Source organism: Mus musculus, chromosome X (genome assembly GCF_000001635.26).
Source record: "Mus musculus strain C57BL/6J chromosome X, GRCm38.p6 C57BL/6J".
NCBI lineage: Eukaryota > Metazoa > Chordata > Mammalia > Rodentia > Muridae > Mus > Mus musculus.
The window spans coordinates 64,264,580-64,277,876 of record NC_000086.7 but is presented as its reverse complement, the minus strand read 5'-3'; the positions used below and the strand labels follow the sequence as shown (position 1 = coordinate 64,277,876).

Below are 13,297 nucleotides of genomic sequence, written 5' to 3'. Positions count from 1 at the left end.
CCCTTTTCTCCTAACGCTGCTAAATAAGCTCACTTTGGGCTAAAGCCTAACACTTTTGCCTTTTAAGCTTCAGGCCCCTCACGCGCAGACAGGTAGGGGGAGTGCGAATACCACTGGATCCCAGGAAACTACTCCCAAGAATGCTCCAGTCAGGATCGCCTGAGTCTGAAATATTCCCAAAGCCCCCTGTTCTACGGGATGACAGTTAGCCAAAGGAACCATACCCACCATATAAAACTCAAGTGCGACTGGCGCAATTCAATGTCATTGTTGTTAACTCACCCCTCTACTCTGGAATTATTCAAGTCCACCATCTAGACTTGAAGACCCTATGTCCCCTGCTCCTGCCTCCACCCCACCTCCTTGCCTCAGGCTCTCAAAAAAAAAAAAAATCCATCTCCCTGGGGTTCTTGCTTGTTCTCTCAGTGGAATACCTCGTGTGTGTGTGTGTGTGTGTGTGTGTGTGTGTGTGTGTGTGTGTGTGTGTTCGCGCGCGCACGCGAGCGCGCGCCCCTTTTCTTGTTAGGGTGCTGGAGGAAGAGAAAGGACTCAAGTGTGCTTATGTGGTAGGGTGATGGAGGTTAGTGCAAACACGTTAGGAAACTAGGGTTCCAATGCCCAAGGATCAGGGTCTCTCCTCCCTAGGCGATGTTTTAGGCAAAAGAGGAGATAGATGCCAGTAGGAAACCGTGTTGTCTTTCTAGTGTGTGGGTAGAAATGGACTCAAGTGGGGGCGTCTGCTGGAGGGTCAAGGGGCTCAGGAATGTGCCTTGATAGAAGTGATCGGTGTCCGGAGGGAGGGCTGCTTGTGCGCCAGGGGGCGGGGGCGGGGGCGGGGATTCGGCGCGTGTATGTAAAGGTGCAGCCCGTGTGCGAGGGTCTGGGTGCGCGCGCGGTGTCTGGCCGGGTGCGCGCGCGCGCCGCTGCCCGCTTGCTTGCCTGCTAAAGGCTGTTCTGTGGGCTTGACCAGCGAGCGGGAGCCAAGAAGCTGGATCCCAGATCAAGTAGAGAGCATCGCGGAAACTGAGGAGCGAGTCGGAAAGCAGTGGGCCCTCCACAGGACTTGGGGCTCCAGAGGTGAGTGAATTTCAAGCCCGGGCTGCGCGAGCTGCAAGGAAAGGCGCGCTGCTTCTTCCAGGCTGGGCTTGGCACAGTGCATGTGCGCGCGCGCGGAGGGAAGCAGGTAGCTTATTATTTTTAGTTGTTGGAGTCCTGTTGGTTTGGGGCCCGTTGAGTTTAGTAGTGGACATGTTGGTTAACCCCCACCCCGGAACACACACACACAGGCACACGCCTCCCACTTGCCTGCCCATGGCGCGATCTCTTGTCCTCCAGGACAGAAAGAATCCGGGTGTCCTTAACATCCCTGCCCCAGGGGCACAGTGAGCTGTCAGGGCTGCTGCGCTGGGCTGGGCTTTGTGCTCTGAGCCCTACTCTCAGGCACTGCGCGTGGACTTGAATGTGGGGTTTCAGGCGGTGGCCGGCAGACTGCTCAGAGACCGCTGGCACTCTGCAAGACAGGCAGTATAGGAGGAAGAACCCGTGGGTAACTCCGAAAGCCCAGCGAAGCTGGGGGAATGCTAGCAGTGACACTTTGCAAGATTCCTAAATGTTGAAGTGATTTCTGGCTGGGTGAATAGGATCTTATAGCTGGCGTGGGCAGGTGGGGGTGGGGGGCAAAGCCCGGGCCACAGCTCCAGGCAACCGAACTATGGAGTCACTCTGACTGTAGCAAATGGGTCTTTGAAGCCCCAGTAGCTATCCCTCGCGGCCTGAACTAGTCATCTCTCCTTCTTGCTCACCCACTGCACGTTTGGGTCTAGGGAGGCCAAAGAAAACTCCAGCAGCTACCCCTTGTGGGACGGGAGCGCGCGGAGAAATGTGTGCGCAGAGGGACTGAAGGCCCCCGCGACATCGTGCACAGTACCCCGCCCCCGCCACCAAGCCTGCGAGGAGGCTGCTGCTCGGTCCGGGTACCCAAGAGGGGGCTGCGCGCCGGCTCTGGGCACTGGGATGCGGCAAAACATTGCGGTACACGCCAGCGGCCCCTCCAACCGCGTCGCCTCCAGGTCGAGGTAGCGCTCGGGGGACAGCAGCGGCCGATCTTCCACTGTTCTCCTACACCCCCACCCCACCCCCACCTCGGCCCTTGGGAAGGGAGCAGCTAAGGTTCCCCTAGTCCGCTGTTGTGAAGCCACGTCGACCTGCGGACCCCATAGCAGTGGTTTGCACTCTGCAGGCTCCCTCTCTCTGCTTGGACATGAAGCGCTAGGAGCGGCACTCTTGTGGATGCTGGATTTATGGTAGGGCAAGGTTTGTGCAGTCCTGGGTAGCCTTGGGAGCAGAATGTCTTGCTTGGCACCATCAAGAGATGGGAGCACGAATAGGGAAATTTGCCCCTTTTGGAAGCCTGAGAGGTAGTTTTGGATACCTAATCCATACTTTATAAGGTTTTGTTTCTTGGTTTGTATATTTGTTGTTTGTCACGATTTTTAGAGTATATTAGAGGTGTTTCTTTTGCTTGCAGTTACTCTTGCTGGCTTCTTTTTCCTAGCCTCCTTTTGACAGTTCTCCAGCTCTCCATATCTGTTGCCCTCCCCGTGTCTTTTTGCCTCTCCTTGGTGGACTGACTCTTATTCTGCCTTGCTTTCTTGTTCCAGCTGCTTTTGACTTCCCCTGTTTCTCCAGAGCTGCATTTGGGAACTTCCTAGCTCATCCTTGCGCCTCCCCCACCCCCTTTGCTACTTAAAGTAGAATTTACTAATATAAGGGCAGCTCTTCATGGATGTTCACATCTGTTATTCTTCTGCTTCTTGTTTTTGTACTGAAGTCCGCTTTTGCGAATTTTATTTTGTTTTGGTTTGTTTTGCTGTCTATGTTTTGTTTGTTTTTAGTTTGGTTGCATTTTGGTTTCTTTGTTTTTGGGTGGGGGTGGTTAGGAACAAGAAATGACTCAACTGAACCAAAATAGCTGTTGAAAGCTACATCAACACCAGGCAAAAAAGACCAAGGGAAAATCTTGATTTTACAATTGGAATTGGTTTGGGTGATGTCATGCTTAGGAACTATGACTTCTTTTTGCAAAGACAGTCATGCTATGACAGTGAATAGGGGAAATGCCTGCCTATGTGGCAGCTAAAAAGCATCTCAGTGATGCTGGTTATATTCTGAACCAAAGTATTTAAAATGCAAATCTTCCTGAGTCTTGGCTAATGGATTGCTTACCTTGAGACACATTTGGTTTTACCACTAGCTAATTCCTTGTGAGAAAATAAAAGAGTTTCTATGTGAAATATTTTTTATTTGCACCATTTTCTCATCATGTCCCTGTGTATTTTATTTATTTGATTAAGATTTAGTGGTGACCATATAAAAATTGCAGCTAGCTTCTCCCCATTCACTACTGGAAAGATTATTCACAAGCCTAAAATTGCATCAGTAAAATGTGATCCATTAAATTCCTTTCCATGAGGCAGAAACTAACTCTCTCTCTCTCTCTCTCTCTCTCTCTCTCTCTCTCCCCCCCTCTCTCTCTCTCTCACCCTGTGTGTGTGTGTGCGTGTGTGTGTGAGTGAGTGTGTGTATGTGTGTTTGTGCGCGTGCTTGCGAATAAGGGGTTGCCTCCAATGGGTTAATTTTTGAACCACTGGACTCTTCCAAGGAGTAATTTTTCATTTGTTTACAGGCAGAGGCATGGAGTGATCATTTTGGAAGGGTGTTTGGGAACTGAGAGCTTTATGTAGAAGTGAAATATGTATAATTGAATATGTATATCTGCTTCTGCAGATAAAGCTGCTCAAAGACCGTGGCATGGGGACTCCTCTTCGTCGGCAGTGACAGCCTGTGGTCTGAGTGAAGGTGATACACATTTTACTGACTGAGGGGTCAGTTGGGACTGGGTTCAAACTGACAAATGAAGACTGAGAGAGGGCCAGGCAGGCAGAAGAACCAGTTCTGGTGGGTGGAAATCCTGCCTGCCGGGAAATCAGCTGAGTGGTGTAGGAATAAGCAGGTCCCCTTTTTGCTGTCAGGGACTCAAAGACAAAAGGCTTTTTAACCCCATTTGGGAAATGACTGACAGCAAAGTAGGTGCTGTTCATTAATCTGACAGTTGGTTTTCTAGAACTCCATAGGGTCATCTGTGCTTTGGAAGTCGACAGATTACAGAAGTAAACTGATTCATGCCAACATGCCTACTTAAGTGCCAAGGCGATGGCAAATTTCTTTCCAGGGCACCTTTTCATGTAGCTTTTTAAACCATCTTTATTAAAGGAGCCCAGTCCTCCCACTGCTATCCTCTTCTAAAATCTGAGTTCAGTTATGGTGTCTCCCCAGCCTCTGTATCTGGCAGAAGACTGAAGTATAGATTTCCACCAACTAAGGGATCTTTGTGGGGTAGAGGACATAAAATAAATGATGCTGTAGGTTTGTTCATTTAAGATGCAAATCGCAAGCTTGAGGCTTGTGCTTATGGGCAAAGTTTGGTGGTTCAAGCTAAAAATTGAATTTATTAAGGTCAAAGTATGATTTAAAACCTCCTTTCTTACTGTTTGTTATATATTCTACACATGTACATTTTTGTACAAATCACAAATGTAGAATACGTGACATTTTGTGGTTATTATTGTTCAGTGGAAAGCAAATCTGGCTATATTAAAAAACACAGTGCTACAGATTGTAGCCATGTGTTCACAATGGGATGATTTAAGCATAAATATTTTTTTCAAGGAATGACCATTGAAAAACTGTTTTCTTTTTATTTTTTAGATTATTTGTCTTTATTCAGAAGCATAGAGTTGTTTGCTGATTGCAAGAAGATGTTTCTTTGGCTCTTTCTGATTGTGTCAGCCCTGATTTCTTCTACAAATGCAGATTCTGACATATCAGTGGAAATTTGCAATGTGTGTTCCTGCGTGTCAGTAGAGAATGTGCTCTATGTCAACTGTGAGAAGGTTTCAGTCTACAGGCCAAACCAGCTGAAACCACCTTGGTCTAATTTCTATCATCTCAATTTCCAAAACAATTTTTTAAATATCCTCTATCCAAATACATTCGTGAATTTTTCTCATGCAGTATCTCTGCATCTGGGAAATAATAAGCTGCAGAACATTGAGGGAGGAGCCTTTCTCGGGCTCAGTGCATTAAAGCAGTTGCACTTGAACAACAATGAATTAAAGATTCTCCGAGCTGACACTTTCCTTGGCATAGAGAACTTGGAGTATCTCCAGGCTGACTACAATTTAATCAAGTATATTGAACGAGGAGCCTTCAATAAGCTCCATAAACTGAAAGTTCTCATTCTTAATGACAATCTGATTTCATTCCTTCCTGATAATATTTTTCGATTTGCATCTTTAACCCATTTGGATATACGAGGAAACAGAATCCAGAAACTTCCTTATATTGGAGTTCTAGAACACATTGGCCGGGTTGTTGAGTTGCAGCTGGAAGATAATCCTTGGAACTGTAGCTGTGATTTGTTGCCTCTAAAGGCTTGGCTGGAGAATATGCCATATAACATTTACATAGGAGAAGCTATTTGTGAAACTCCCAGTGACTTATATGGAAGGCTTTTAAAGGAAACCAACAAGCAAGAACTATGCCCCATGGGTACAGGCAGTGACTTTGACGTACGCATTCTGCCTCCATCTCAGCAGGAGAATGGCTTTACTACTCCCAATGGTCACACTACTCAGACAACCTTGCACAGATTAGTGACAAAACCACCCAAAACAACAAATCCTTCCAAAATCTCTGGAATTGTGGCAGGCAAAGCCCTATCCAACAGAAATCTCAGTCAGATTGTGTCATATCAAACAAGAGTGCCTCCTCTTACACCTTGTCCAGTACCTTGCTTTTGCAAAACACATCCTTCTGATTTGGGATTGAGTGTGAATTGCCAAGAGAAAAATATACAGTCCATGTCTGAATTGACACCAAAACCTTTGAATGCCAAGAAGTTGCATGTCAATGGTAATAACATCAAAGATGTGGACATTTCAGACTTCACTGAGTTTGAGGGGCTGGATTTGCTCCATTTAGGCAGCAATCAGATTACGTTGATCAAAGGAGAAGTATTCCACAATCTTACTAATCTGCGCAGGCTTTATCTCAATGGCAATCAGATTGAAAGGCTATACCCTGAAATATTTTCAGGACTTCATAACCTGCAGTATCTTTATTTGGAGTACAACTTGATTAAGGAAATTTTAGCAGGCACCTTTGACTCCATGCCAAATTTGCAGCTACTGTACTTGAACAATAATCTCTTAAAAAGCCTGCCAGTTTACATCTTTTCTGGAGCACCACTTGCTAGACTGAACCTGAGAAACAACAAATTCATGTACCTACCTGTCAGCGGAGTACTTGATCAGTTGCAGTCTCTTACACAAATTGACTTAGAGGGCAACCCTTGGGACTGCACCTGCGACTTGGTAGCATTAAAGTTGTGGCTGGAGAAGTTAAATGATGGGATTGTTGTGAAAGAACTGAAATGTGAGACTCCTGTTCAGTTTGCCAACATCGAATTGAAGTCCCTCAAAAATGAAATCTTATGCCCTAAACTCTTAAACAAGCCATCAGCAACATTCACAAGCCCTGCGCCTGCAATTACCTTCACCACTCCATTGGGTCCTATTCGAAGTCCTCCTGGGGGCCCAGTGCCATTATCTATTTTAATCTTAAGTATTCTGGTGGTTCTCATTTTAACTGTCTTTGTTGCATTTTGCCTTCTTGTTTTTGTGCTGAGACGTAACAAGAAACCCACAGTGAAGCATGAAGGTCTGGGGAATTCTGAGTGTGGCTCCATGCAGCTGCAACTAAGGAAACATGACCACAAAACCAATAAAAAAGATGGACTGAGCACAGAAGCATTCATTCCACAAACCATCGAACAGATGAGCAAAAGTCACACCTGTGGCCTGAAAGAGTCAGAAACTGGGTTCATGTTTTCTGATCCTCCGGGACAGAAGGTAATGATGAGAAATGCTGCTGACAAGGACAAAGATTTATTGCATGTGGATACCAGGAAAAGACTGAGCACAATTGACGAGCTGGACGAACTCTTCCCTAGCAGAGATTCCAATGTGTTCATTCAAAATTTTCTTGAAAGCAAAAAGGAGTATAACAGCATTGGTGTCAGTGGCTTTGAGATTCGCTATCCTGAAAAACAACAAGATAAAAAAAACAAGAAGTCACTGATAGGTGGTAACCACAGTAAAATTGTTGTTGAACAAAGGAAGAGTGAGTATTTTGAACTGAAGGCAAAACTTCAGAGTTCCCCCGACTACCTACAGGTCCTTGAAGAGCAAACAGCTTTGAACAAGATATAGGTCATGTAATCTGACTTCATACAGAGGACAATATTTAATGATGAAAGTGCCTTTTGTTGACTTCTAACTTCCAAATACTATATTACCATTAGGCATAGAGGCAGGTGTTTCCAAGGGTATCTCATTAACTGTAGCTGTAAAGATATGTCAAGTAGAAGAGAATTCCCTTAATAGATTTTACTACATAAAACCTATACTGTGGAATCCTATGGGGATACTGCAAACTCTATTGCCAAAGGGATGCTTTATAAACATAATACACTGAATTTAACCTCAAGAGGCAAATCAGTTTTGTATCCTGATGCAAAACCTTCGTCTCTTTGTGCTTTGTAAAGCAAACTCGAGAAAACTGGTACCAGTGTCTGTACCTCAGCTGGGTCCTTCATCTTGCACGTAGATTAAGTTGGTGAAACTGGAATAACCCTTTTGATTTGTGGCATTGTAACAACTCTGTGTAAAGATTATCTGAAAAGTGTAAAAAAAAAACACAAATAAGCATGCAAAGAGAGAACATTTGATAGTATTTGTAAATCAGTAAAATTTATGGCCTGCATCTTGAAATTGCTGGATTTATAATGTTAAATTGTGCAAATACTTGTTTAAAATATACCATGCATTACATAATTATAAAATAAATTTGAACACTTTAAGTATTACCTGTCTATACATAAAAACCTAAAGGAGAAAAAAAATCAATGTGAGTTACATAGCATTTGTGGTGATCTAGAAAAAAACATGATGTTTATCAGAATTAAACATGGCTCAAATTAAACTAGAGTTTGTTCTCAGTTATGTCAAATACCCACAATCCTTAAAGGTTGTCCAAAATTAGCAAGTGCTTACCGTGTGAGCGCACCCAAAGCTATTTTTGTAACATAATTCATATTTATGAAGTACTTTGTATACTAAATAGGAAAACACGTACTCCTTAATATGTATTTAATATGCTTGACTTACTCTCCTGATCACAGCAAATTAATCAGTAAGCATAAATTTAGATAAGAAAAAGAAATATGAAAATGAAACTGAAGCTAATGTGTACAGAAATATTTTGGACTCTGTGATCAGGTATAATTTAAAAGCAGAAAAAAATACAAAAAATATAAAAAAGTAAAAAAAAAAAACAGTTCTGTGCAATTCTTGTGAATTTAGCATATTATCTTCAGATTTGTTACCAACTGTGCATTTTAAAATAGGCTCATTAGTTTTATAGTATTGTGTCTGGGGCAGTTGTTATTTGCCATCAATTGTCTTGCTTTTCAGGATTCTATGAGCTTAATTCAAATAGTTTTAATTGCAATATTTAACAAATTAATGACTAAGGTTAATAGTATCTTGTATGCATCAGTATCCTGTTCTTTCATCATTCTGACTATCAGATAATCTAGTAGAACTATAAACATCATGGTAATCTTGGCTACCAAAGCCACCCTGCTAAATGCTTGCACTGGTCTCAGATGAATTCATGATCTACAACTACAACTGATATGCCCCTGTGTTTGCGTGTGATGTTAAGTTCTAGATCAAAATTGGTCAAATGATCGAGGCATTTGATAATGGGCTGATATCTGAAGATGTTTAGGAGCTATGACTAGCAAATTAATATTCAGAACATCATTGTCTTCTTGGCCACTTCTCTCTTCTCTCTTCTCTTCTCTCTCTCTCTCTCTCTCTCTCTTTCTCTCTCTCTCTCTCTCTCTCTCTCTCTCTCTCTCTCTCTCTCTCTCTCTCTCATTCTCTCTGTCTCTCTCTCTGTGAGTGTGTTTTGTGTGTGTGTGTTGTGATGTGATGAATTACTGTTTTATTCAGTAAGGTAGTCAAGAAGGCATACAGACATTCTTTATGAATTTCAAGTGGCAGATGTTTTGACGCAGCTTCCAAAAGGATATTATAGTTAAAGTTGTAGCAGCACTCCCTTTATTAAATACTAATTTCAAGATTTTATGTGTTTGTTCCAATTTTTTTAAAGAAAAACTGGACATTATTACAGGAGTGTGTATATGTGTGTGTGTTTGTGTGTGTGTGTGTGTGTGTGTGTGTGTATACATGCATGTGTGTTTAAGTGTATATTCACAAGTATAGATAACTTGGAGATTTTTTTTAGATAGCAAATAAAAATCTCCCTATGTATGTGCTGGTGCTCTTAAAACTTTAATGTGTAATTTTCAGTTTCATGACAATGTCTGTGAAAACTTTATATGAATATAAATACATCCAAACAAATAATTGCTTTCTGATCTTGAAAGAAAAAAATATATTCAAATGCTAATTTTCATCTGCAGTTTCATAAGGACATTTAATATGCCATTACCATGCATGCATGCATCCATGGATTAAAGGGCTCCTAATGCACACTGACAGGATAAAGATGCAAAGTCTTCTAACAACGTGTTTTTATTTATTCAATCAATAATGTTTGGATTCAGAAATCTTAAATGCACACTTACAGGAGGAACCAGAAAGCTCCATGCATAACCTGGGGCTAATAGGTCATTGGGATGATGCATTTTTATTCAGTGTGGTGGTGTTTGAAGGATATTTCAAGGTTTCCGAAAATTGTCAATCCTAAGAGTACCTGCCACCATCTCAAAGCTTGCTGTAGTATAATGGCTATCTCACACTCTTCTGCTGAAAACTATTAATGTTCAAAATATTTTTAAGAAAAGAAAATGTAATTTAATTGTTCGTTGTAATTTGGAGGTCCTAATTGTAAATGGAAGTAACAAATCCTTGGTTAAGGCTAGTATACTTTCCTTAACTAAAGTCATTGTGCCTACATTATACCGTGTATGCTAATTTGCACCTGTCTCTCATTAGTTCTTGTATCTTTTATGATACTGTAGTTAGGTATAAATTCTGAGTTGAGTACAAGAGCAGTTAAAATACTGTATCTACATTTTGTTGGCTTCAACTATAATCTTGATGTTAGTTTAACCCCTTGAGATATGATATGTAAATGGTAAAACATTTTTTAGTGACTTTGATTCAAATCTTAAAAGCCAAGAAGGGATCATTTCCAATATGGTGTGAAACATCGTGGTCTTCTTGGCTTGATATTCTTGTGTACAGACTGTTTTAGAACAGTTGCAGAGAAAACTAGATCTTATGAAATCAGTGAAGGGGTGAGATAATATATTGTGTCTGTGTAATATAAATCAAGTTTTAAATTATTTTTTTATGAAATCAATAAAAATGATTCAATTCCTTAAAAGTAAATCTTTGTGTAATTTTATGAGAAAGCAGCTATTAAAGTACAGTGATTCAAATATATAAGGCAATTTATATCAATACTTAATTTTCCATGCTAAATAAGAGTATCAAGAAATATATTAATTAGGAAGTTTTAAAGACACTTGTCATTTGTTGCTTTACATAAACATTTAGTTTTGTATGCCATAAGGATGCATAAATACTAAAGATCATGGCCTCATGAGTAATGTCATAGGTATTTTAGAAATATCAGAGTCAATCTCAGAAATGTATGGCGATAATGTTAATCTACACACTTGCATGACTATTACATAGAAAGTATATGAAATGAGCACAGTGAGATTGTTTTATTTTTCTTTTTAAATTTTTCTTGTTATTGTTGCATCCAAAGAGTTAGGGAGCAAATATACTCAGAATGTATTTATAGTTACTATTTTGAAATAAAGTAGAGAATATGTATTATATTACTTTTACCCTGATTTGATTATATCTATTTTAGATAAATTCACTTTAAAAATCAAGTAATGCTATTAAAATATAATGTAAATCACAGCAAAGAACAATTCTAATGAATTATGTTTTTGTTGAATTACAACAAGATATTAGAATTCATTGAATGACATTTTTCTGGAAGTATTAATAAAATTGTTTGGAGCAATGTTATTTCTGAAGCAGCATTTTGTTAAGTATATTTATCTTTTCTTTTTTTTTCAGAAAAAAATAAAACAGTAACCAAACTGATTATATCACTCAAATTTGAGGGTAAGATATATAGCTTTATAATACTGTTTACACACAACTTAAGTGTTAAGCCTCTGTTAAAAGATGTGTTCTTTACAAACATACTTGCAATAGGTATTCCCTAGTTCTAGCAATCCCTTAACGATCAGATGTCAGACAGTGTTAAAAGTTAATATATTTTGATCCTATTACATTCTCACTCACCATTTGGAATATAACATAACTTCAAATTAGCAAATACTGGTATTCGATCTAGAAAATCAACTCAAATACTTTTAGAGAAACTTCAAAATTTTTACATCCTATAGCAAGCTTGACTGATTTTAAGTTACTGTGGTAAATGGTTATTTTTAACATAGTTTCTTTAAAAGTAACCAAAAATATCAATCACTTGATGCATTTACTGTTGTTGAAAAAAAAAAGTGAACCAACTGCATTATAGTTAACTAGAGAGCAGAAAAAAAAATATCAAAAGGCTGAATTTACCATAAAGTTGTTTTAAATCATGTATCCTTAAGCTACATGAAGCAAACAAAGTGCACAGAAATATAAATTAATATTTCTGTGGCCTTACTACTAGACATAAACAGTGCTGAAAGTGGGCACACTATAGATAGCAAGCACAAGGCATTTTTCTCAGTCACTCTAATATGTAAACAAGTGGCATCAAATAAAAATACAGGCTTATGTTCAGTGTTCATGCAAAATTACTTACTAGCCAGATGAGCTGAACTAGTACCACATAGTAAATGTTATCAATTACTATGAATAATTATAAGTTAATTGATGATTTTTATCTTTCAATTGCAGATTTCTAGGAGATCTGTCTTTTGTTAAATTCAAAACCAAATGGGAGGTTAAGTAAACCTAAATAACTTATTTTTTATTTACAAAAACTGCCTCTAGTGTGAATTTTAATTTAATTTTATTGTATTGTTTTCTTTATTCTACTTACTTTCTAATGATTTATATGATAGCATTGGAAAAGGACAATTTAAAGAATGTGGTTTTACTATCTCCTCTGTGAAATACTATGATTTTCTAAAATTTTGTAAAATTTACTTTTTAATTTGTTCTTCTTATACCTACACAGGGGAAATACACTGAAGCTCTGAGGCAATTGAATACTGCCCCATATAATATGAGAGTGGGAGTACAAAATATTGAAACTCAACATTGTTTGATAACTATAAGTTAGTTTGGCAATAGAATCCAGAACCAAGAAATAACTATTCAATCTTTCCTTACAGTTGACTTTTGTAGACATTCCCTGTATATAACATAGATTTTAGCCCTTCTGATATTACAAAAGAAAGGACAATTTTTTTTCTAAAAAATTCACAAATGGAGCCTTTAGAGAGCAAATGAAAGTATACAATAAAACAATATCTTTTACTTTTAAATTGACTATATATAAAAAAGGGCAGTCTTTTAGAATTTTTGAACAATATACTTCTTCCAGGTGGCAATTCATAAATAGTAGTTCATGTCAGATGCTGTTGATAAACATCTAAGGAAGCCATGCTGTGCAATGGATATTAATTATGGCAACATTTGAGAATCATATTAAGCTCTGTTCTCCCTACTAAAAATTGCAATGTATATTTCCATCATTGTTTTATGTAAACTGAATCATTGTACTAAAATTCTGGAGTTGATATGAAGTAACTTTAATGCTGTTTTCATGAATAAAAGTCTTTTCTTATAGGTCATATGTGTAGCCATTCAGTGTTTTTATTAGTCTGATATTATGCAAGCTCAAGAGCAAAGAGAATAATATGCTATTTACTTGGCACAGTTATCCTATTAGTTTATATAATTAGGGAACTTATACCTTTCCACATGCACAAAATGAGTAATACACACAAACAGTGGATGATACACAAATATAGATATCTAGTCAATAAATATTGACATGTTCCTGCCTCATCTAAAGTTTACAAATGAAGTTGCTATTTCATTCCCAGATAATAACTACGTTGTTTTCATTTTATATTGAAACATAACCACTGTGT

General features: G+C 39.2%; 1 protein-coding gene across 5 annotated transcripts; it reads left to right on the top strand.

Annotated features, from left to right (window-relative positions):
• Nucleotides 1-531: 531 nt before the first annotated feature.
• Nucleotides 532-12,994, top strand: Slitrk4 (SLIT and NTRK-like family, member 4). Of its 5 annotated transcripts, NM_001365111.1 has the most exons (4): nucleotides 532-580; nucleotides 971-1,077; nucleotides 3,787-3,858; nucleotides 4,768-12,992. In NM_001365111.1, exon 4 carries the CDS (start codon nucleotides 4,818-4,820, stop codon nucleotides 7,329-7,331), a length of 2,514 nt encoding a protein of 837 aa, NP_001352040.1. In that variant the 5' UTR covers nucleotides 532-580; nucleotides 971-1,077; nucleotides 3,787-3,858; nucleotides 4,768-4,817; the 3' UTR covers nucleotides 7,332-12,992. The 5 variants fall into 5 exon arrangements, with proteins under 5 accessions (NP_001352040.1, XP_017173974.1, XP_017173975.1 ...); XM_017318485.1 differs by lacking the exon at nucleotides 532-580 and having other exon boundaries at nucleotides 844-1,077; nucleotides 1,824-3,858; nucleotides 4,768-12,994; XM_017318486.1 differs by lacking the exon at nucleotides 532-580 and having other exon boundaries at nucleotides 844-2,303; nucleotides 4,768-12,994.
• Nucleotides 12,995-13,297: the final 303 nt, after the last annotated feature.